Below are 23,317 nucleotides of genomic sequence, written 5' to 3' on the forward strand. Positions count from 1 at the left end.
AGCTAATGGATGTTTAAATATGTATGCTGGGATAAATAGCTTTAGGAAATATATTGTACTATCCTTGGTAAGAACAAGCAATATTTACCATAAGTAAATATTGCTTATGGTAGATTTTAAGCTATTTTTTCTGCTACTGGAAATCATAAAACAACCCATTCGTCTGTTTTTTTTTCCCCCTATGAAAGAAAGAATTATCAGGCATTAATTACGTAAAATATACTTCTAGTCAAAATGTCTTTACCTTTTCTTTATTTTTCTTTTTGAGATGGGGCATTGCTCTGTCGCCAGGCTGGAGTGCAGTAGCACGATCTCGGCTCACTATGACCTCTGCCTCCAGGTTCAAGCGATTCTCCCACCTCAGCCACCCGGATAGCTGGCATTACAGGCATGTGCCACCATGCCCGGCTAGTTTTTGGATTTTAGTTGAGATGGGGTCTCACCATGTTGGTCAGGCTGGTCTTGAACTCCTGACCTTAAGTGATCTGCCCACCTCGGCCTCCCAAAGTGCTGGGATTACAAGTGTGAGTCACAGCGCCCGGCCATCTTTACCTTTTCAGTTCTTTCGTGACTTCCTCTCCTTTATGTCCCTGAATAATACAATTATACATGAATGATTTCTCAACCTTAACATTCTCTTCTCTGTGTCATTGAAGTGCTGTATGAAAAGAACAGAAGCTGCTGACCTCTAAGAAACTGGAATATATAAAATAAAGATCAAACAGCTGGTTATAATGATGTCAAAGATAAAATAAAAAGCTATTATAGAATCTATGGCTATAAAAATGTGATTTATATTAATTTTTAGTATTCTAAAAATTGCCCAATATATTTATCTTATACATAAGTTTTAAGAAAATAATTTTATATGTATTCTCAAGATGACTTCTTCTATCACTGTTTTTCTGCATTGAAGCCAACAGAGGCTTTCCTAAATGGAGTAGAGTCCAGGAGTCATTGCAGAATCTCTATACTGGAAATCATTCAGGTTCCCCACGCATGCATCCCTCTCCCTCATATTCCCGGTAAGTGGTTTTCTACCCACCATTTGGATATTTTCAGTGACAAAAAGCACTCACTATTTTCTGAAGCCAACGCATCACTAGTGGGTTACTGCAATTTTTGGAAAAATGTCTCTTACACTTATCAAGCTAAAGATGCTTTTACATTTCACCTACTGCTTTGGTACCTGTAGTACATAGATTTAACCCCTGTTCAGATATAATACAGTACAATACAGGACACATAGACCAGATTCAGCCTCAGCTCTACTACTTATAATTGATTATATTCTTTCAAAGGATCATTGATTAATGTACTAAACGCTTTATATGTACTGTCATTAAATTCTCATAAAAAGTCTAAAAAAGTAGGTATTATTTTTGCTTCATCTTACTACGCAGAAACTGAGGCTTGATAATAATATTTATAATAGTCGTGATGATGGTGATAGCATTGTCATGTGACAACAATGTGCCAGGCACTGTGCTTAGGCCTTTATAAACATTATCACAATTTAGGTAACTTGCCTAAGATTATCTACCTAGCATCTAGGAAGCTGGATGTTCAGACTAGGTCAGAAGGGCCTCAGGATTTAACTGCCTTGAGCTTCATTTGTTTGTCTGTTAAATGGGGGTAATATTGTTCTGCTCACAAGGGCTTTTGAGGTTAAAAAAAATGGCTTATGAAAGTATCTGGTATCCTTGCTTGAAGGATACTTCCTTCCACATGTCATCTATTCATTTCTTTAAAGACAGATTTTTTGAAAGACTCTTTCCTTCCTCTTTCTCCAGGTTTCTTTTCTCCAGGCTAAATATCCCCAGCTCCTCCAGTCTTCATTCATTCCTTCAAAACATACCGTGAGCTCTCTTCCCTGCTAAAATTTACATTAAGCATCTGCTATGTTACAAGATAATAGGTGTCATGGTTGTGAACAACCAAGATAATGGAAATTAGGAGTCTGGGAGTGAGTGTTTTTTGTTTGTTTGTTTGTTTACTGTGGCTGTGTGACAAATTATCCCCAAAACTTAGTGGCTAAAAGCAACAATGATCATTTATCATCTCTCGTGGTTTCTGGGGATCTAAAATTCAGATAAGATTTAGTGGGTGTGATTTATCTCTGTTCCATGATGTCTGGGACCTCAGGCAGAAGACTTGAAGGATGGCATCTGGAATAATCTGAAGGCTCATTCGTTCATATGTCTGGCAGTTGAGGACCATCTTCTGTGGTCCTCAGTTCTTTTCCACATGACCCTCTCCATGTGACCTGGGCTTCCTCACAGCATGGGAACTGTGTTCCCAGGGTGAGTGTCTCAAGATAGGGATCCAGGGAGAGGCCATTATTGCCTTTTGTATCTGAAGCTCAGAAGCTCTACAGCGTAACTTCCATTACATTCTGTGGCCAGGGCAGTTTCAGAGTTTGTCTTGGGTTCAAGAAGGAACATAGACCCCCACCTGTCAGGGGGAGAGGATCAGTGTCAGGTTGTAAGAAGTGCCTGTGGGAGACACATGGATGCAGCCATCTCTGCAAAGTACTGTCTGCCATGATGGGCAAGGTAGGTTCATGGATAAGGTAACATCTGGGCGAAGATTTAAAGGAGATGAGGGAGTGAGCCATGTGCCCGTCTCCATCTGGGCAGGCATTCCAGGCTGACACAAGAGCCTGTGCAAAGGCCCCAAGATGGGGATTGGACCAAGAGTATTTGGAGGCTAGGGTGACTGGAGCAGAATCATCAAAGAAGAGAGTAGTAGGAAAGGTGGTCTGAGGGATATGGGGGGAAGGGGACAGACCATGGAGGCTTTACAGGCCACTGCAAGTACTTTGGCTTTTACTCTGAGTGATATGGAGAGTCAAACGGAGGGCCTTGAGCAGACTTAAATTTTAAAAGTTACTCTGGCTTCTGTGTGAATAGACAGGTGGAGAGTGGGTATAGAAGATGGGAGACAAGTTAGGAGACTGTGGCAGCAATCCAGCAAGAGAAGTCCATGGCTCTGACCAAGATGGTAGTAAAGGTGGTGAGAGGTGGTTGGATCATAGATCTGCTTTGAAGTTGTAGCCAACGAAATTTGCTGATGGATTAGATGTGTGAGAAGTAGAGAGGTCAACATCAAAGAAGTCATTAGAAGGATGGAATTGCCATTTTCTGATACAGGAAAGGCTGAATGCATAACAGCGTTGCAGGTAAAAAAAATCAGGACTTCAGTTTTAGAGATGGCAAGCTTGAGATGTTTGTTAGATATCCAAGTGGAATTGTTGAAGAGGTAATTTTGATACATAAATAAGGAGTTCCAGAGAGGGACCTAAGCTGGAAATAAAAACTAATTAATCATAGGCATTAAGGATATTATTTAAATCATGATCCTGGAAGAAAACACCAAGGGATTGAGTGCAGCAGTAAAGAGGACAAGGACTGTGCCCTGAGGCCGCCATCATTAAGAGGCTGGGCAGAAGAGAAGGAACCAGCAAAGGAAACGGGAAAGGAATGGCCAGGGTGTCCTAGAAACCTAGGAGAAAGTGTATCAAGGAGGAAGGACCTACTGAGGGCTCTGATAGGTCAAGATGGGGCTGAGAACCATTAACTTGAGCAATCATGGTGGTCATCGGGAGCCCAGACAAGGGCAGTTTCGGATGAGTCATGGGACACATGCCTGAATGAAATGAGCTTATAGATGGTGGAAGGAGAGGGACTGGACAAGGGCCAACGTGGACAACACTTTCCCTGAGTCTTGCTGCCAGGACGGACAAGGAAGTAGAACAGTAGCTGGCTGGGGAAGAAGCATCAGGAGAAGGATTTGTTTTATTTTTTAAGATGACAGAAGTAACAATACATCTGCATGCTGTTGGAAATGATCTAGTAGCGTGAAAGTTTGTAGGAGGGAGAGGGAGGAGGGAAACCTTGGAGGGATGTCCTGGGGTGTGCTTTACTTTCAAGGATCCTTGCTTTTCTCCACGGCAGGGCATGTGTGGGGTGGGCATGGGTGGCAGAGATAAGAAAAAGGAAAAAGCCATCAGGCTACTGCCCGTTCTAAGCTGCCTTTCGGTGTCACTTCCTTCCCCTGTCTATGGACTGGGAACCCCAGCAGGTAGGGGAGTGGAAACCATAGCCATCACCTGGTCCTTTTTTTTTTTTTTTTTGAGACGGAGTCTCGCTCTGTCGCCCAGGCTGGAGTGCAGTGGCGCGATCTCGGCTCACTGCAAGCCCTGCCTCCCAGGTTCAGGCCATTCTCCTGTCTCAGCCTGCTGCGTAGCTGGGACTACAGGCGCCCGCCACCACGCCCGGCTATTTTTTTGTATTTTTAGTAGAGACGGGGTTTCACTGTGTTAGCCAGGATGGTCTCGATCTCCTGACCTCGTGATCCGCCCACCTCGGCCTCCCAAAGTGCTGGGATTACAGGCGTGAGCCACCACGCCCAGCCACCTGGTCCTTTTTACACTGTGAAAAGGAACCCTGAATGTAGATGGATAAACAGCACCTTTTAGTTCCTAGCAGATCACCATCCTCCTTCTTCTAGTCCTCTGAGACATAGGCAGGCTGGCTTGAAAGTAGGGAGGGATCACTGAGCAGAGGTGCATGCAGGCGTCAGAAGGCCACGTGATGCCTCGTGCCAGTGACTGACCTGGGATGAGTCACTGTTCATTTAGGGAGAGAATCTCAAAAGGAATGACTAGTCATTGAGTAATTCCATTTCACCCTTGATTTTAGAAGGAAAGTGCCAGGAAGTAGCAATGAAATCATGAAAAAAAAGTATTCCTAGTTTTTTCTTTGTACTGATTGAAAAGAGAAAGTATCCCGTGCCTTCCCTTTCTCATCATCCTTCAGTAGGGTGACTTAGGGTATCTTCCCATCAAAATCGGTCATTCCTCACTTATCTCATCCCCTGTATTTCACTCTTGTGAAATAGATTTTCAGTTTTACAGATGAGAAAAATTAAGCTTTGAAATGGTAACACCGTTTGATATATTTGTGCAGTGGCAATTTTTTAGCTCGCAATTTGTCAAAAGCCTGACACTTAATGACACAGAATTAAAATCAACTATCCCAGACCATTAAAAGAGACTGGGGCCGGGGAGGGAGAGGCGGTGCAAATGGTGTTGCTTTTGTCTTTCTGACCTGCCTCTCTCATGATGTGCTCTGCAATCGGTAAGAACATTGGATGAATGATAAGGTTTTAATCAGCAGAATAAAGTCAGGGTGTTCCTTTCATTTTAAGCGGCAGCTCAAACATTTCGAACATTTGATGAGGAAATTAGAATTCTTAGAATAGGAGTTTAGTGTTTAGACATCAAGAATTAATCCAGAAATGAGTATATTAAGAGTCTGTGAAATGCCTTTACCTCACCCTTCCCCTCTTTTCTTCTTTTCTGTAAAAAGATTATCATGGTTTCGTTTTGCTTTTCCTTTTGAGATGGAGTCTCGCTCTGTCACCCAGCCCGGAGTGCAATGGCACTATCTGGGCTCACTGCAACCTCCACCTCCCGGGTTCAAGCGATTCTCCTGCCTCAGCCTCCTGAGTAGCTGGGATTACAGGTGCACGCCACCATGCCTGGCTAATTTTTGTATTTTTAGTAGAGATGGGGTTTCACCATGTTGGCCAGGCTGGTCTCGAACTCCTGGCCTCAGGCGAGCCGCCTGCCTCGGCCTCCTAAAGTGCTGGGATGACAGGTGTGAGCCACCGTGCCTGGCCAAGATTATCATGTTTTAAGTGTTACAGGATACTTGACTGTTGTATGATGTCATTTGAACAGCCTGTGTTATGAATGATGCTGGCCGCCTCCCCTCCCACCTTTCCCTGCCTTCACACTCTGTGCCCCCTTTAGCGCTTTGACCCCTTACTCCTTGCACTCACCCATGAATTGCATTTTGTATTTAAAGACCTCCCTGCACAGTATCCTCTTATCTATGTGAGCAGCCCATAGTCTCAGCACCCTACACCCTGGCTGGAGTTCACCTTCTGGTTTGGTGTTATATTTCTAAAACCAGTTTGATTTTTCCTGTTGCGCTGGGGCTTGTGTTTTTCCAGTGCCCTGTACAGAGCATGCCTTGACTGGTCTCCACATGGTTCTTCATCAGACTGGTTTGGATTTTACAAGGTGTTAGAGTTTTTTGATTAGCTCATGAGGTCTCGCACTTGAGTGTATGCCAGAGAAGTGATTCATCAGTAGAGTGATGAACGTAATGGGTGCCGTTTGTCCCCAAAGATGCCCAGCTTTGTTCTGCTTAAGCTCAACATTGGTGGATAACAAACAATTCTTTGTAAATCGTGATTGCAGAATCCTGCTATTTTATGGCTTTGTTTTTCCTTTTGCTGTATAAATGATTGGGTAGCTCGTTAAGTTCACTCTGTTATAGTAAGGGACTGCTACAGAGGACACTGAGCAGGAGGAGAGAAGGAATGATTACGCCTCAGTAAGAACGAGGGGTTTTTTAAGAGAAAAAAAAACGAAGTAAGCCTAGCATATCTGATTGTACAATCATTTTCCCCTTATTGTTCCTTTCTTATGTTTTCCCCTCCAGAGCTGCCCAGAAGTTAAATCTGTCTTCTAAAAAGAAGAAACATCGGCCTTCCACTTCTTCCGCTGCCGAACCACCGCTCTTTGCCACCAGTTTCAGTGGGATTCTGCAGACCTCCCCTCCCCCAGCCCCGCCCTGTCTGCTGAGGGCTGTCAACAAGGTGAAGGATACCCCGGGGCTGGGCAAGGTAGGACCATCCGCCGTCCCTGCCATCTGCCCAGGGTGCGAGGTTCTGGATCAAGTTTCAGGAAGAAGAACAGGAGGGCCCCAGTGTATTAAAATAAGACAGCGCCAGGGAGAGAAGGAGGCAACATGAGATTCATTTGAAAGTCCTGAAAACTGTCATGCATTGCATACACTAAGTAGTAAACTAAGACATGCAAATTGTAAGAGAACTGGTTTGCTTTTGGTGGGAAAAATAAGCTTGGCATTGTTTGACAGAATCATAGCCATTTAAAGAAAAGACATGAAGGCACAAAGTGTCGAGGCAGGGGCAGGAGACCGAGGGAAGCCACAGTACAGGGTACAGAAATGAGATGTAACAAGGCCTCGTAATTTCCCTGTGACACTTTTGGCTTTTTCCTTCCCCTTCAGAGAAGTCCCGACTTCTGCTTTGAACCAGAACAGCGAGGGGGTGCGTGAGGAGCGTTTGCAGTCGTGCCTTTCTAGCCAACAAGGGCAATTTCGAATTGTTACAAATGCTTAGAAAGAGATGTAGGATCGTGTTTACAAGCCATTGCTCAGCTACATTTGGGATATCTTTATTTTTAAATGTCATTTCTAAATTCTTTCTCCCTTCTGAGAAAAGCGTTTGGGTGAAGTAACTTACGGTTTACTCATCATTGGTGAATAAGCCGGGGCTTATACAAACATGTAGTGAAAGAAAGAGGTGGCGGTCTTATTTTCCATTTTTATCAAAAATAGGAGTGGCGCACACGACCTCACTGGTCCTTTGCAGACTTAACGTGACTCCGGCCCTGGGCTGCATTTGGCCGGAGTTGCTAGTCTTGCTGAAGCTCCAGAGCAACTACTCAACTGTGCGGATTGGGATTCTACCTGTTCAGATCGCGGACTGCCAGTCCCCTGGGTACCCAAACATGGTCGTGCCTGGGTTTCTGGGCATCAGAAGGCCTCTGTCTCTCTGGAGTCTCCCCTTACAACCTCTACCCCGTCTTCTTTTCTCCTTCCTCAGTTTCTCCCGTGTCCTTCCGTACTCTCCCACCCTCAATCTCACCACCTTGTTGGGAAGCTATTAACTTCATGTGGTACTTCTCCCCAAGAAGAGTTTAAATTTCAAGATTACATTGAATAGTTCGGGCACAGTGGCTCCCACCTGTAATCCTAGAGCTTTGGGAGGCCACAGCGAGAGGAGAAGTTGAGGCCAGGAGTTCGAGACCAGCCTGGGTAACATAGCAAGACCCTGTCTCTACAAAAAATTTAAAAGTCAGCCGGGCACAGTGGCAGATGCCTGTAGTCCCGGCTACTCAGGAGGCTAAGGAGGGAGGATCATTTGAGCCCAGGAGTTTGAGGCTGCAGTGAGCAATGATCACGCCACTGTACTCCAGCCTGGGTCACAGAATGTCTCTATTTTTTAAAAACTTACATTGAACAGAGCAATCCTTCCTGTGATGGGAAGCATCCAGTCCCGGAGTTTTCCATGGTGGTGGGCAGGGCAGATGGTTTTCAGCTGAGGGCTTTCCCAGGCCCCGCGGTAAAGAAAAACCAGAGGCAGGGCGGCGGCCTGGGCTGTCTGTAGGGCCTGCCCCAGCATCACTGGACATGGAAGCAGATGGAAAAAAAGTGTGGACCAGCACTCCTATCCAGGAGAGGACTCAGTGGTGGGATCCCCCGAGGAGGGGCCGTGGTACCCCACAGGGGCACACGAGTGTGATCGTGGATGGTTGATACACTGCCTTCTATGGAGGGTGGGTCCAAGTAACTGCTGGGATCTTCTATTCTTTTTTACATTTTTTATTTTTAATTGTGGTAAGATACAGATAACATAAAATGTACCATCTGAACTGCTTTTAAGTATACGTGGGCGCTCTTGTTTTGCAAAGAAGGATTTGGAACTTCGGTGCCGGAGCTGAACTGCCCTGGACACAGTGAAATCAAGCTGTCAGTGCAGCGACCTTCCTTTCCTGTGCTCTAAGCCACACCCCACTTCTCCTCTGAATAAGTGTGAGCAAATATTTAAGTGGTATCCCCTTGAAAAGGTGCCAGATGATTAGCTAACCTGGGGTGCTCATGTACCCCAATACAGCACTGTCCAGGGCAACTCAAAATGAAACACATCAGAAACCGTCCTCCTGCATCTACAGTACTAGCCTTGTCTGTGGTTCCTAAAAGGGTTGATGTGGATGCATCTTCAGGTGGCTCTGACCTCTCCTCCTCTATCCCTAATGCCTTCCCTGGAATTCTGAGACAAGGACATCCGGGTGCCAAGGCCAGGGACCAAAACAGCAGAAAGAGTGTCCCAGCCAGCGGGATGACCCAGCACTGACACAAAAATAGTTTGGGGAGCAAAGGACACTGGTCCAATCTTGATTTCATGATGTACCATATGTAGTGACCACAGGTAAGGGGCCTTACAAGGAAGAGTTACGCTTGTTAGTAAACTAAAGTTTGCATTTCACACTTTTTTAAAATTAAAGATCTCTCTCTCACTCATTCGCAATCCAAAATGTAATCAAAGCCCTGAGTTCACCCATGGGACTGTGTCTTGGAGCGGGGCATTGGCCTGGAGTCACAGAACATAACAGAAGGTGTGGCTTCCATCTGACCAGTGGCCACATGGCAGCTGAGTCCGTCCTCCTGTCCTGCTCAGGCTTCTGGGGGGTGGGTGACAGTGACAGGGAGGAAGTGACAGTTGGAGAGAAAGTGTACCACGATTGAAACAAGAAGTTGGCCGGGCGCAGCGGCTCACGCCTGTAATCCCAGCACTTTGGGAGGCTGAGGCGGGTGGATCACGAGGTCAGGGGTTCAAGACCAGCCTGACCAACATGGTGAAACCCTATCTCTACTAAAAATACAAAGATTAGCCAAGTACGGTGGCACGCACCTGTAGTCCCAGCTACTCAGGAGGCTGAGGCAGGAGAATTGCTTGAACCTGGGAGGTGGAGGTTGCAGTGAGCAGAGACTGCGCCACTGTACTCCAGCCTTGGCAACAGAGTGAGACTCCGTCTCAATAAAAAGAGAAAAAAAAAAGGAACAAGAAGTTACCAAGACCCTGCCTGTTCCTGCACAGAGCATCTGGTTCTTCCATTTCAGCAGGCTCTTACTCTGCCCTACCATATGGATGTCAAACTGCCTGACCTCAGTAAAGGCCCTTCTTTCTAGACTCCTGCTTTTTCCACCTCCACTGATATCTCACCATAATTAGGAACAGCAGTTCTTTATACCCATGTGGAAAAATTTCCATCAATTTATCTCTGTTGCATAATTTATATTTTAATATCACCAAGAAATACAGTGGAGTTTAATATAGAACATAAATAATTGGTGCTATATATAAATCAGCAGGTTTGAGGTAGACAAGTTTGATTGAATTCCCAAAAGCAAGTTGATTGATTATTTAAACCTGGCCTGGAGCCTCCTAGAGAGGAGGAGGGGAGCAGGAATTGCCAATGCTTGCGATGGCCCTGAAGGTGAGAGTGTTGTCACCCAGCCCGACCACTTCCCCTCAGGCCTCGGCCACCCATCACCTTCCTCTGGAAACCTGGGAGGTCTTCCTCCATAGGAACGGATTTCATGGGTTTATTTAGAGCAACTTCTTATTTAGTAAATAAGAAAACTGAGGCCCAGTGAAGGTAACAGGTTTTCCAGTGGCTCCAGAAGCAGGGCAAGAAGTCAGGACCTTTCGGCCATTTTATTTCCTACTGTATCACTGGCTGTCACTAGACAAACGGGACCCTTGACAATTTGAGGTGCAGGCAAGAGTGTCATGGGACCACAGTGGTAGCACAGTAACGTTGGGAACCAGTTGCCTTTGTCCAGTGGGGAAAGACATACTTTTCAGAGTCAGAATTGGGGGAGGAAGGGGGATAACAGCCTAGACTAGATACAGAGAATGAGGGAGAAGGGAGGTGTGCCATCCCGTCCTTTCCCTCCTTCCCACTCCCATACAGAGAACGAGGGAGAAGGGAGGTGTGCCATCCCGTCCTTTCCCTCCTTCCCACTCCCATACAGAGAACGAGGGAGGAGGGAGGTGTGCCATCCCATCCTTTCCCTCCTTCCCACTCCCATACAGAGAACGAGGGAGGAGGGAGGTGTGCCATCCCGTCCTTTCCCTCCTTCCCACTCCCATACAGAGAACGAGGGAGGAGGGAGGTGTGCCATCCCATCCTTTCCCTCCTTCCCACTCCCATACAGAGAACGAGGGAGGAGGGAGGTGTGCCATCCCGTCCTTTCCCTCCTTCCCACTCCCATACAGAGAACGAGGGAGGAGGGAGGTGTGCCATCCCATCCTTTCCCTCCTTCCCACTCCCATACAGAGAATGAGGGAGAAGGGAGGTGTGCCATCCTGTCCTTTCCCTCCTTCCCACTCCCATACAGAGAACGAGGGAGGAGGGAGGTGTGCCATCCCGTCCTTTCCCTCCTTCCCACTCCCTGCTGTTTCCAGCAACAACCCCACTCCCCAACCACCACCAGGGAGTCATTGCTGGCCACTGAGCACCTCTTGAGGCAAAAGCTTTTCTGGAGGCCATGGAGATAGAAGAAATGGAGGTAACTTCCCTGTACTTGGAGTTGAGGCATGCACACTGCACACACATAAACACAACATCGCAGGATCCTCTGCCCCTCAAGCATTTCCTGATACACAGCAATGTTTATTTTATTTTATTTTTTTTGAGACAGAGTCTTGCTCTGTCCCCCAGGCTGGAGTGCAGTGGTACAATCTTGGCTCACTGCAACCTCTGCCTCCTGGATTCAACTGATTCTCCTGCCTCAGCCTCCTGAGTAGCTGGGATTACAGGTATGCATCACCACACCCAGCTAACTTTTGTATTTTTAGTAGAAATGGGGTTTTTTCTCCATCTTGACCAGCCTGGTCTCAAACTACTGACCTCCAGTGATCTGCCCACCTCGGCCTCCCAAAGTGTTGGGATTACAGGCTTGAGCCACCGCGCCCAGCCCGGATTATCTTTCTTATGCAATAAAAACAGGAGCCATTATTCTCTGTTCTCCTCAATCATTAATTTTAAGTAATCTATCTCTTATTCAGCACTGTTTTCCAAACCTGCTAGCAACATATTCTGGCGTCTATTAAAACTTGTATTTGCTAATCTGTCTCACAAACATATATACACACTTAGGCACTATGTACTTCATGTCATTAGGTCCTTTATTGTCTAGATTCAGCTTAACTCTAAGCTGTCCTTTGTTTCGTGTGTAAACTAAGCATAGAAAAAAAAGAATAAAACAATCGTGTGCTTTTTAGCAGAGACCCTTTTCCTGTACAGATGCGTGGGCATTTTTAGGGTAGAAGTCATTTAGTTACGAAGTCCTTGTGACACTGTGTGGAAGAGAAAGGCAAGATTTCTGTTCAGTTTACATTCTGCTTATAGGAGGAGAACAAGATTTTAAAAATTAGATTAAAATATTGTGGTGTTTGTTTTGTTTGTTTTTATTTTTTATTTTTTATTTTTTATTTTTTTTTTTGAGACGGAGTTTCGCTCTCGTTGCCCAGGCTGGAGTGTAATGGTGCGATCTCAGCTCACCGCAACCTCCACCTCTCGGGCTCAAGTGATTCTCCTACCTCAGCCTCCCTAAAATACTGTTTTCTGTAGCTGTTACTCACTTAGTCGACAAGTAGAAACAGTGGGGATAGCCCTCTCTTGTTCAGGAGGTGATGCCAGAATAGATCCAGGGGAGAAATCTCATGCCTTCCAGCCCACCAAGGTGCAGTTTATTTACACACAAATTGTCCAGTTCCTCATTATTATTGCTGCCCCTCCTCATCCTGAAGCATGACCAAAGAGAGGAGAAAAGATCTGAGCCAGAATTAACATCGTTACTTCAAGTATTCATAAAGAATTTAAATGTGATGGATAATTCTGGATCCCGCTAGATCCCACTACACTCACAACTCCATTCTTAAACACTAAAGTTGGGAAAAGCGAATTGTGAGTTCTCTTTTATTTTGGTTCGCTGTTGGAGGGGGCCAGGACGGCATAAATAATACCTATTCATCACTATAGCTAGCCTGATAGCTTTGTAAATTAAATTGTTAGCACTTCTGGGAAATTAACTCATGTGACGTTAAACTCCCTAGTTAAGCTTACGTAGAGTTGTTGTTGGTGGTGGTTTTCCCTGTCTTCCTTTATTTCTTATTTTGAGCCTTCCTTCAACCCATATCTCAAGAGAAAGGCGTCTTGGGAAAAATGTTCTGACCCATTAATCTTCGCGGATTCTTTTTTCCCACGGATGTAGATTTCGCCAGCCTCTGAGCCGCACATGCGCAGTGTGCTGCTAGCGCCACCCCAGGCGCCCGGAGCTCCGGAAGCGCAGGTGGCGCTGCCCGAAGGGCCGTGCTGTTTCTGGGGCAAACCTGAAGACCTCAGTCACAGGGGCTTTCTTCTATGCCATGCCACTGTTGAACTTAGCAGTCCCCATTCTTGCAAAGAGAGGGAACTATTAGGAGAATATTCTCCATTGGAGGTTACTGGACAGGAAAGTCATCACGAGGACGTGTATAAAGAAAGTGTGAGCCAGGCGCGGTGGCTCACGCCTGTAATCCCAGCACTTTGGGAGGCTGAGGCGGGTGAATCACTTGAGGTCAGAAGTTCGAGACCAGCCTGGCCAACGTGGTGAAACCCTGTCTCTACTAAAAACACAAAAAATTAGCCGGGCGTGGTGACAGGCGCCTGTCATCCTAGCTACTCGGGAGGCTGAGGCAAGAGGATCACTTGAACCCAGGAGGCAGAGTTGCAGTGAGCCGAGATCGCCACCACTGCACTCCAGCCTGGGCTAACAGAGCGAGACTCCATCTCAAAAAGTGTGAAGCCATTTTCATTCTTCATTATTAATATGGTTGCCTTTAATTCTGCTGAGGAGGGTGTGTGGATATCATTTTCTGTTGTCTTCATGATCAAATGGAGAAGAAGGGGTAAGCAGCACATTTCAGTTTAATTAGATCAGATTTCGGATAGGATGGCATATCGCTACATACAAAATACTCATTTTCTGGCTTTCCTGGCCAGAGATGTCTACACAGAGCAAAACGGATGAAAGGACCTGCAGTGAGCAGGGAGGACTGGTTTGGTCCTGTAGCCCAGAGTGTCCTATCTTATATCCCAGGTCTGTTCTTGAGCTTTCAGGCTGCAAGTAGAGAAACGAATTTAGCATCCACTTTCTCCGTGGAGATCCTACATTTCCTGTTCCTCTGAACTTCCCCTGCCTGCTCCATATGAGTAGACAGGGTCTTCTGAACACCTTCTTGTTGAAGTCTCGGGGACATGACGCCTTCTAGGCACTGATGTGTGTACATGTACTCCACAAGACATGTCTGTGGGCAAGCTAGAGTTCAGCCCTTACGTTTCTAGTGGAATGTTCATTTCAGTTTCCCCACTAGCTTGTCAGCTTCTTGGGAGGAGGAAACATGGTCTTTTCATCTTTGTACCCTTTCAGTGCCCGCTCAGTGCCAGAAAGGATACTCAATGTGGTTGAACTTTAAAAGAAAAAAGCATTCTATTCAGTCCTTGTGAAGCCTTGATGGGGCATTGAGCACTGTGTAGGGTCTGTCCTGAAAGAGGCAGCTGCGAAAATGAGGCAGAAACAGTGAAAACATGGACGTGACCAGAACCCAGCGGTTCTTGGCTCCACCTGCTCTTCCCAGGGTGCGAGTTGTCCTGGGGTTTTACATCAGGAAGAAGATGACGCTTCATGCCACACACAGTGTCCGCATCCCTCACTGAGGCACTTTCTCGAAGACCATCTTGTCCTGTCCTCTCGTTGTGCACATAAGGAAACTGAGGCGCAGCAAGAGGCACTAACTTGTTGACCCACTTATGTGGGAGAAGACAAAAGTTTAAACTTTTCAATGTAAAAGATGATTTGTTGTGGAAAACTGTAAATCAGAATTTGAATAAGAGATTCTTAATCTTCCCCCCCATTTTGCAACATTTTTTTTTTTTTTTTCCAAGACAGAGTTTCACTCTTGTCGCCCAGGCTGGAATGCAATGGTGCAATCTGGGCTCACTGCAACCTCCGCCTCCCGGGTTCAAGCGGTTCTCCTGCCTCAGCCTCCCAAGTAGCTGGGATTACAGGTGCCCATCACCACGCCTGGCTAATTTTTTGTATTTTTAGTAGAGATGGGCTTTCACCTTGTTGGCCAGGCTGGTCTTGAACTCCTAACCTCAGGTGATCCCCCTGCCTTGGCCTCCCAAAGTGCTGGGATTACAGGCCTGAGCCACCACACCTGGCCCCATTTTGCAACTTTTGATCTCAATTCTACTGGGTCTATTTTAAGGTATTAAATGGAGATGGTAGGCTTGTACATGTGTGTGCATGTGTGTGTGTGTAAGTGTGTAGTAGTAGTAGGAGAAGAAAGATAATTTTTATAAGGGGACTTTTTAAAAGCTAGCAACCTTTATCATAATTCGTGGACAGCCTTGGGGCCTCCTGGAAGACCTGTAATTCCTAATTAGCATCCTGATTTATGGAATAAAAACATGAGATAAAAATGAGGGAATTCTCTCTGGAATAAATGCTACTGTCTCAATTAACCAAAGGGCAATAAGATGGATTATAATGCCAGAATAGGGCTTTTGATCAGTCTTTGTCCAAAAACCACATTTTAGTTAAGCTCAGCACAATTAGACCGTTACTGATATAAAGAGAATGGAAATAGTAGGTATATTTTAAGCTAACATTCCCAGCATCTTATCTTTCTATAGTCTTTCTCTTGTTAATGGATGAAAGGAAAGTTAAGCATGATTTGTTATAATTATCCCATTAAAATGGGATTGATAGAAATATTTTATATTAAAAAATGGTGAGTCCAAACTGCTGAGTTAATTAGAAAGTTTTCCTTTGTGCCTCAAACAGAATAGGAAATGCTGTTCTTGCCTACTGAATCGTTCGTATCAAATAGAAAATATTTGAATCCCTTTCTAATGCTTCATTGAACCGAAATGTATTATTATGAAGGGGGAGAATAATTCTGATACATTCTTTTTTCTTTGAGTAGAGATGGGATTTCACCATTTTGGCCAGGCTGGTCTCGAACTCCTGACCTCAGGTGATCCGTCTGCCTCCGCCTCTCAAAGTGCTGGGATTACAGGAAAAACAACCAAAAATAGAACAATTACAGTAGCACTAAGTGCTAGAGACAGATTTCCTGCCAAGTCTCTTTTCCGGTTCCCTCAGTCTGCCACTGTGTTCTGTGCCACAACCAAATATTTCAGATGATCAATTTTGTCCACTTGTAGCTCAGTTGAGGTCTGTTAACCAACAACAGTGAACGCTGGGTGGCTTCGTTAGTGGTGCTCTGTTGCAGCTGTAGCTACTAGAGTTATTTTCTCGCTGAAATCGGTGATGGTAACATTGGTCTGTTTTCCAATGCTAGCTTCTTCGGTTTCCTCCGAGTTCTTTTCTCCTGGAGTGTGAGATCACAATGGCATGCCTTACAAAAGAGAGCTCTTGCCTTCTCCATCCCGGCTGCTCCCAGGCTGACCCTGGCTTCCCACCAGCACCCTGCCATAAACGCACAGCTGTCCCTTCCCCGAGCAGCAGCATCGGCCCTGCATTTAGGACCCTTTCTGTATGTACCCTGAAAACCCACAGCGCGGTGGTTAGGCTGAGCAGCTCAGGCCAGCTTGGGACAAAAGGCAGAGAACTGAGACCGTGTAGTGAGATTGGTTCAGCCAGTACTGGTGGAGGAGCTGCTGGGGGCCAGGCACATGCCGGAAAAGTGGTGTGTATGTCCTGGGGTCTGAAGCAAGAATGGCATCAGGCAGTGTGGAACCAATTTGTAAACTCCTCACATAGACTGTCATTAGTAACTAAGTTGCTACAAGCTCTTTTTTTTTTTTTTTTTTTTTTTTTTTGTGAGCTTCAAAGCAGGAAGCCCAGAAGAGTTTGCAACAATGGAAACTCTCAGGTTTTTACAGGTAAAAGGAGAATCTTGCTTTCCCCACAGGTTATTTGCTTTCACAGCCTGGCCATGTGCCCCTCTCCCTCAAGTTTGGGAAGTAGGACAAAGGGCCCTGGGAAGGCCTTAGCTCATGAAGAGCTGAGGAACAGTCATTTTTGTCCCGTCATCATGCATTTGATCTGCTCCTTGTTTTATGTATATATATAATTTTAGACAGGGTCTTACTTCGCCACCCAGGCTGGAGTGCAGTGGCCCTGACACGGCTCACTGCAGCCTCAACTTCCTGAGCTCAGGGGATCCTCCCACCTCAGCCTCTCAGGTAGCTGGGACCACAGGCACACGCCACCATGCCCTGCTAAATTTTTGTATTTTTTGTAGAGACAGGATTTCACCATGTTGGCCAGGCTGGTCTCAAACACTTGGGCTCAAGCGATCCACCTGCCTTGACCTCCCAAAGCGTTGGGATTACAAACATGAGTCACTGCACATGGCCTGTTTTAACTATTTTAAGAAAATATTTTATCGTATTTGCACAAGAAGATTTTCTGTGAAGGACAATGTTTTGAGAATCCAATCAGTAAGATACTTGCTGGAAGGTATTTTTATAGAAACCCGTGAAAAGCTAATCATAGGAAATCAGAAAAACAGAGAGCAGGGTTTGTAGCTCGGCCGTTTCCCTACCTTGTTCCCCGTTCTATAAAAAGTGAAAAAGTAGCGCCCTACAGGGTGTTCAGAGGCGCTGGAGGACTAATAACGCGCCATTCGCATGTCCGCGCCATGTGACCCTGCAGTGACGCTCTGTTACAAGAACAGATGGTGAAAGTGTGGCCAGGAATGGATCCCGGAAGCCCAGAAGGAAGCTGGCTCTTGTCTGGAGGCTCTCAGGGTGGATCTGCTCGGCCCTTGGTTGGCTGATTCCTGTCCATCCTGTGGATATCAGTGAAATGGCAATTCCTCGGGGAGGCGTTCCCTGCCAACCTCCCCCACCCCAGGCTATCCAGGTTGGCTGCCGCCTCATGTGCTTCCGTAACCCCCAAAGTTTCTCCTCATTGCATTCATCACCCTTTAGATGACTGATCTGCATAATTCCATGTTCCGTGGGTCTCCGCATTGAATGTAAGCTCCATGAGGGCAGGGCCGTGTCCCTCTCGTTCCCCTTTGAATCCAGAGCACTACACAGTGCCCAGCTGGCATAGGTGCTCAGTAAACACTAGTTGTATTAGCCAGAGTTCTCCAGAGAAACAGAACCAGCAGGATGTGTGTGTGTGGACAGTGGGGTGGGGGATTGACTGATTTTCAGGACTTGGCTCCTGTGATTGTGGAGGTTGGCGGGCAGGCTGGAGATGCAGGAAAGAGCTGCAGCTGGAGTCCAGAGGCAGGCAGCCGACCAGCAGAATTCCCTCCCTAGCTTTGGTTCTATTCAGGCCTTCAACTGGTTGGATGAAGCCCACCCACGTTATGGAAGGTGGTCTGATTTACTCAAACTCAGCTGATTTAAATGTTAATCTCATCTCATCTAAAAAAATACCTCCACAGAAATATGATCACATATCTGAGTACCAGGGCCCAGCCAAATGGACACATTAACCATCGCACTAGGTGAATGAATGGAATGATGACATTGGTTTCCAATCTGTTACGATGATTCACATCTGTATAAGGCCTCACAGTTTCCATGCCCTTTCACCTATATCATCTTCCTGGAATTTTTTTTTTTTTTTTTTTTTTCAGACAGTCTCACTCTGTCGCCCAGGCTGGAGTGCAGTGGGGCAATCTTGGCTCACTGCAACCTCTGCCTGCTGGGTTCAAGCGATTCTCCTGTCTCAGCCTCCTGAGTAGCTGGGATTACAGGCCCATGCCACCACTCCCGGCTAATTTTTGTATTTTTTATGGAGATGGGGTTTTACCATGTTGGCCAGGCTAGTCTCAGACTCCTGGCCTCAAGTGATCCACCCGCCTTGGCCTCCCAAAGTGTTGGGATTCCAGGTGTGAGCCACTGCACCCAGCCTCCCAGGATTCTTAATACAGCCCTGAGAGGTAGGCAGTGGGGTAGTGCTGGGAGGCAGGGGCTTGTTAGGTGCTGCCCATAGATGAGAACACTGAGATTCATAGAGGGCAAAATAATTCCTAGAGGTGACACCGCTTTTCTGAGTGGATAGAGTGACACCATATCTTTGTTTCTACCGTTCTTTTCCAAATCATACAACATATGAGCCATGTGTCTTGTGCCAAGCACTGTTCAGAATGCTCCATCCTCATGACGCCTCTGTGGGAAGCCTTCCACCGTCACCACTCCTCTTTTCCATTGGAGGAAGCTGGACCAGATCTAAGGAATGTGCCCAGCATCACATGCCTGGTCTGTGGTGGAGCTGGGCTATGAACCCCAGTTCTGGAACCTGTCCTCTGGACGGCTGCCTGAGACCGTCTCTCTCTAGGCACCCTATGTGGTCATTGTGGTATCAGAAGAGGCACAGGAAGCAAATGTTCCTGGCTGGTGTGCTGCAGCTGCCTTGGCGGGGTGGCAGCAGGGGGCTGTGGCAGAGGCGGAAGCCGGTCATCCTCCTCTGCCACTGACAGTCCCAGGCTCTCTTCCCTCATCATCTCAGACAGCTTTGTGGTGGTCACTGTATTGTTTCACAAATGGATTTTTATGCGGATTTTTATATATGGATTGCCGTGTGACTTGTGTTTCCCAGCCCTAAACACACCCGTGAAAGTACATTAATACTCAAAATGACTTTGGAAAGACCACAACAAACGAAGTCCTAAATTCCGTGGGAGGAAAAGCCATGAACCTTTAGGCCTACTCCAGAGTCGCGAACACTGAGGGCCGGAGCCAAGGTGAGGACACGCCGGGAGCTGACGGGCTGTTGAGTCCCAGCCTAGATTATATGGAGGCACCTGGGTGATTCCATTTCACTGAGAATTCTGTGTCTAGAGCTCCAGACAGTGACCACAGAAATGTTTGACTTTCAGCTTTTGTTTAAAGAGATGTGTTGTGAATATTTGTCGAGCCGTGGTCTGTGGGGACACTGCTGGGAGAGGGAGCATTTCTGGAGCCCGTCATGGCTTTCTTCCCTGTCTGGCCTCTGCTTTTACTTTCCTTTGATCATGGGCCCCTCCATCTCTTGTGTCCAAACCCACCTACTTTTCCAGATCTGGCTAAGTGCCTTCTTCCTCCAGTGTCCCACACCTGTCCCCTACTGAGCCCCCTCTTTTCTCCGTGTTCTGTCTCATGTGCTATCCCTTGCCCAGATTTCTCTCATTAACCATTCACCACTCTCTTGCTGTCACCACTTCATGGGTACAGGTTTTCTCCTCCACTGAGTCTTTAGGCTACTTGACGCTGGGAATCTTTGTTCCTATTACATTCATATCCCTGAAAATACTTAGCCATATGTCAGACAGACAGAACTCCCTGAACTGAAAAACACTAAGATGTGGAGTATGGCAGAGTCCTTATATGACTTTTTCCCTGCTTTTCCCTATCATTTACCCATCACCTCTTAGTCCATCTGGTCATCCAGTGATTCATTCAGAAGACATGTATTACGTATCTTCTGTGTGCTAGTTACTTAGGGGCTACCCAGATGAGTTAAACATGGTCTCTATCTTTAAGGATTCCAGAAATTGCTATCAGAAAGAGTTAAACATCATTCTTTAGGTAGATAGCTCAAACTAAAAATACCTGTTATTATGACCATCACTCTGGCTTATCATGGCAGATAAGGCTAAAACTTGGCCCAGATAATTGGCTACCTGGTGAGGTTTCTCCCTCCTTCTTTGTCACTGAGTAGACGCTAATATTCCTACAGTATTCATACTGCCTGTGAGGACAAATGATAGTGCAGCAGCCAGGGAAGGCTGCACTTGTGCTCTCATTTTAGCACTTTGATGTGCTGCATGCCGTTGCCCTGCAGTTAGTTCACATGCGTGAACCATAGTGGCATGGAAAACATGTGTGCTCGTACAGACCCCTCTCCAAAGAACTCACACATCTTTTGCTTCTGCAGAGACCTCCCCTGAATGTATGTGATGAGGAAGCTGGGCTTTTCCTCTCGTGCTGGGCTGAAGCCAGGGATTTGCTCACGGTCGTATAGAAAGTCATCTGCTCAACCGGGCCATGCTCTTCCATCGAATGGCGACACCAGGGCTTTCTTTGTTGTGCTTTTGCTGCAGAGGGAGAAACATCATATCCTTCAAAATTCCAGTGTTTCCTAGTCTCCTCTGAGAATGCCCCTGTTACAATAGGTGAGAAGCACCAGGGATAGGCGGGATTCTTGGATAACGTGTGTCCTGGAAGGTGGTGTATTCTGGAATGGGCAAGGGAGGAGGGGAGTAAAGGAGAAAGAAGGGAATTCTTTTCATTTCAAGCAATAGAAATTCAAACTGTGATGTCTGGTGGAACCAGAGCATGAGAAGGTCATGAACGCCCGGAACTAGGATCTCCCGAGTGCTCTGGACGCTTCTCTCCTTGTCTCTTATTTGTGCTTCTTCCCACATTTTGGCTTAATTCTTCATTTCAGGCCAGCTTTCTCTCTTACAGCGGCCACCAGCAGACTGGCAGACTCCTGTCCTCTCTGCCCTAAACTCAGAACTTCCAGTGGGGGCTCGGATGAGCAGGCGGTTGGGGGTCAGGAAGCGGCTGCTCAGATGAAGCGGGTACCAGGACTGGGGTGCTCAGGAGCATCTGCCTGCGTGGAAGACGCTACCCTACAAGAAGGCCGGAAAGACAGACAAACGTCGCCCCCTGCATTTTTTGATGGTTTGTAGGAAGCATCAGCGAGCATTTAGGAGAAAAAGCCAAGACCAAGTTACACAGAAAATGACAGGCCTCAAATCCAGACGTGACCCCGTCAAACCCAGTGCCAGGGAGGCCGTATTTACCGAGCATTGACTGGTGCCTGTGAAATGAGGATGGGGGGGGTTCATTTTGTGGACCACTGATTTCACAATCATTTTGCAGTTTCTAGGGGAGAAAAGTGACCTGCATATTCAACACACAGAGCTTAGAGAATGGAGACTGTGTAGGGATTTGCCCAGGGAGTAGAGTAGGGAGAGGAGCATCGCCAAGAAAATCGGAGACTTGTTAGCAGGCTGATCGTTTCCAAAGAGATGGAGATGCAGTCCTGAGTCAGCGCTCCGGCTTGCTGGGGGCACTGGCTCCAGGTGGACAGTCTTACATCTGCCTGGCAATGCTGGCTATGCTATAACCTGCTTCCTCTGTGAAACAGCTGTTGAACAAAAGTGTCCAAATTTTAGCACATCAATCTTTTCTTCTTCTCCTTCTCCTCCTCCTCCTCCTTTTTTTTTTGTTCGAGAAAGGGTCTGGCTTTGTCACCCCGGCTGGAGTGCACTGGCGTGAACACAGCTCACTGCAGGCTCAACGTCCAAATTCAAGCGATCCTCTCACCTTAGCCCCCCAAGTAGCTGGGAATACCAGTATGTGCCACCACACCTGGCTAATTTTTGTATTTTATTTTTGGTAGACGGGGTTCTGCCATGTTGCTCAGGCTAGTCTCAAACTCCTGAGCTCAAACCATTTGCCTGCCTTGGCCTCCCAAAGTGCTGAGATTACAGACAGAGCCACTGCACCTGGCATTTTTGTTTTTGTTTTGTTTTTAATTAGGTTTTTTTATTTTTTTTATTTTTTGAGATGAAGGTCACTATATCATCAAGATTGGTCTCGAACTCCGGGGCTCAAGTGATCCTCCCACCTCAGCCTCTCAAGTAACTGAGCTTACACAGGCACAAGCCACCGTGCCCAGCCAAGCACATTCACCTTTATGAAAATGTTTCATTTCTGCCTTTCCCCACTCTGGCGATGGCTCACCACAGTCATCCCATTTTCCCAGCAGCGTGGAACTCAGTCAGAAGGGCCCATTCTCCCAAATTAACCCCACCTGAGGGTTACATCATGTAACACACACTGGGAATGAGGGACCAGGAACATCTGTCTCCATCTGTGCCATGTGCTAACTTCCTGTGTCACCCAGAAACACTCACCTAACGCCTCCGAGTGCCTCCGCAAAAGTGACAGGCCATGGATGTGGGACACTTGCTCTGCAATTTAAGCAAAAACGTTGCAGTTTTTAAACAATTGTAGATTTCTAGAACATTCCAAATAAGTTGGATAATATCAGCAGCTGGTATTCATATAGGTTAACCTTCACTTAGCAGACCAGTCCGAATGGGTGCGTAGATTTTAAGTAGACTTGAATTGGAAGGCTAAGGCCATCCAGATCTCTTTGCGCCCGTGGAGCTGCAACAAAGCCCTCCTGGCTTTGCCTCCTCTGCCATCATCGCAGCTGCAGGTCCCAGCTCGCCTCTTTCACTTGCTGTGTGACCCTAGGGAAGGTACTCAGTTTTTCTGGGCCTCACCTGAAGTTCTTTATCTACAAAACAGGAAAACGAATCATACTTCCTCAGAGGGTAATTGTGAGGCTCCCATGACTGTGGAGAAAGTGAGGTATGAGGCCTGGTTTGGGGCTGTGGGAGCACCTCTTCCTTCCGCCGGTCCTGGGAGCTCAGCGCTTGGTGGGATGTTCCAGACCAGGAGAGGCTGGGACTAAAATTCCTGTGTGATCTGTGGGTGCAGAAGCTTCCGATGTCTGTTCGAGAGATGGGTAACAGGTGGGGTGAGTCCATATTTAGGTCTCCAGCTAGGATTTAAACCTGTAAGTGGAAGAAGCACAGGTGAGCTACAGTA

At 46.6% G+C, this 23,317-nt stretch overlaps 1 protein-coding gene across 1 annotated transcript in view; it reads left to right on the forward strand.

Moving 5' to 3' along the window:
- The window catches only part of KIF26B (kinesin family member 26B), a 555,398-nt gene that overhangs the window by 372,735 nt on the left and 159,346 nt on the right, over nucleotides 1-23,317 (forward strand). Inside the window, exon 5 of the mRNA XM_030936739.1 lies at nucleotides 6,516-6,699. Within this exon, the coding sequence (XP_030792599.1) occupies nucleotides 6,516-6,699 (184 nt within the window). The remainder of the gene's footprint in view (nucleotides 1-6,515; nucleotides 6,700-23,317) is intronic.

This window comes from Rhinopithecus roxellana, chromosome 8 (genome assembly GCF_007565055.1).
Source record: "Rhinopithecus roxellana isolate Shanxi Qingling chromosome 8, ASM756505v1, whole genome shotgun sequence".
Taxonomy (NCBI): domain Eukaryota; kingdom Metazoa; phylum Chordata; class Mammalia; order Primates; family Cercopithecidae; genus Rhinopithecus; species Rhinopithecus roxellana.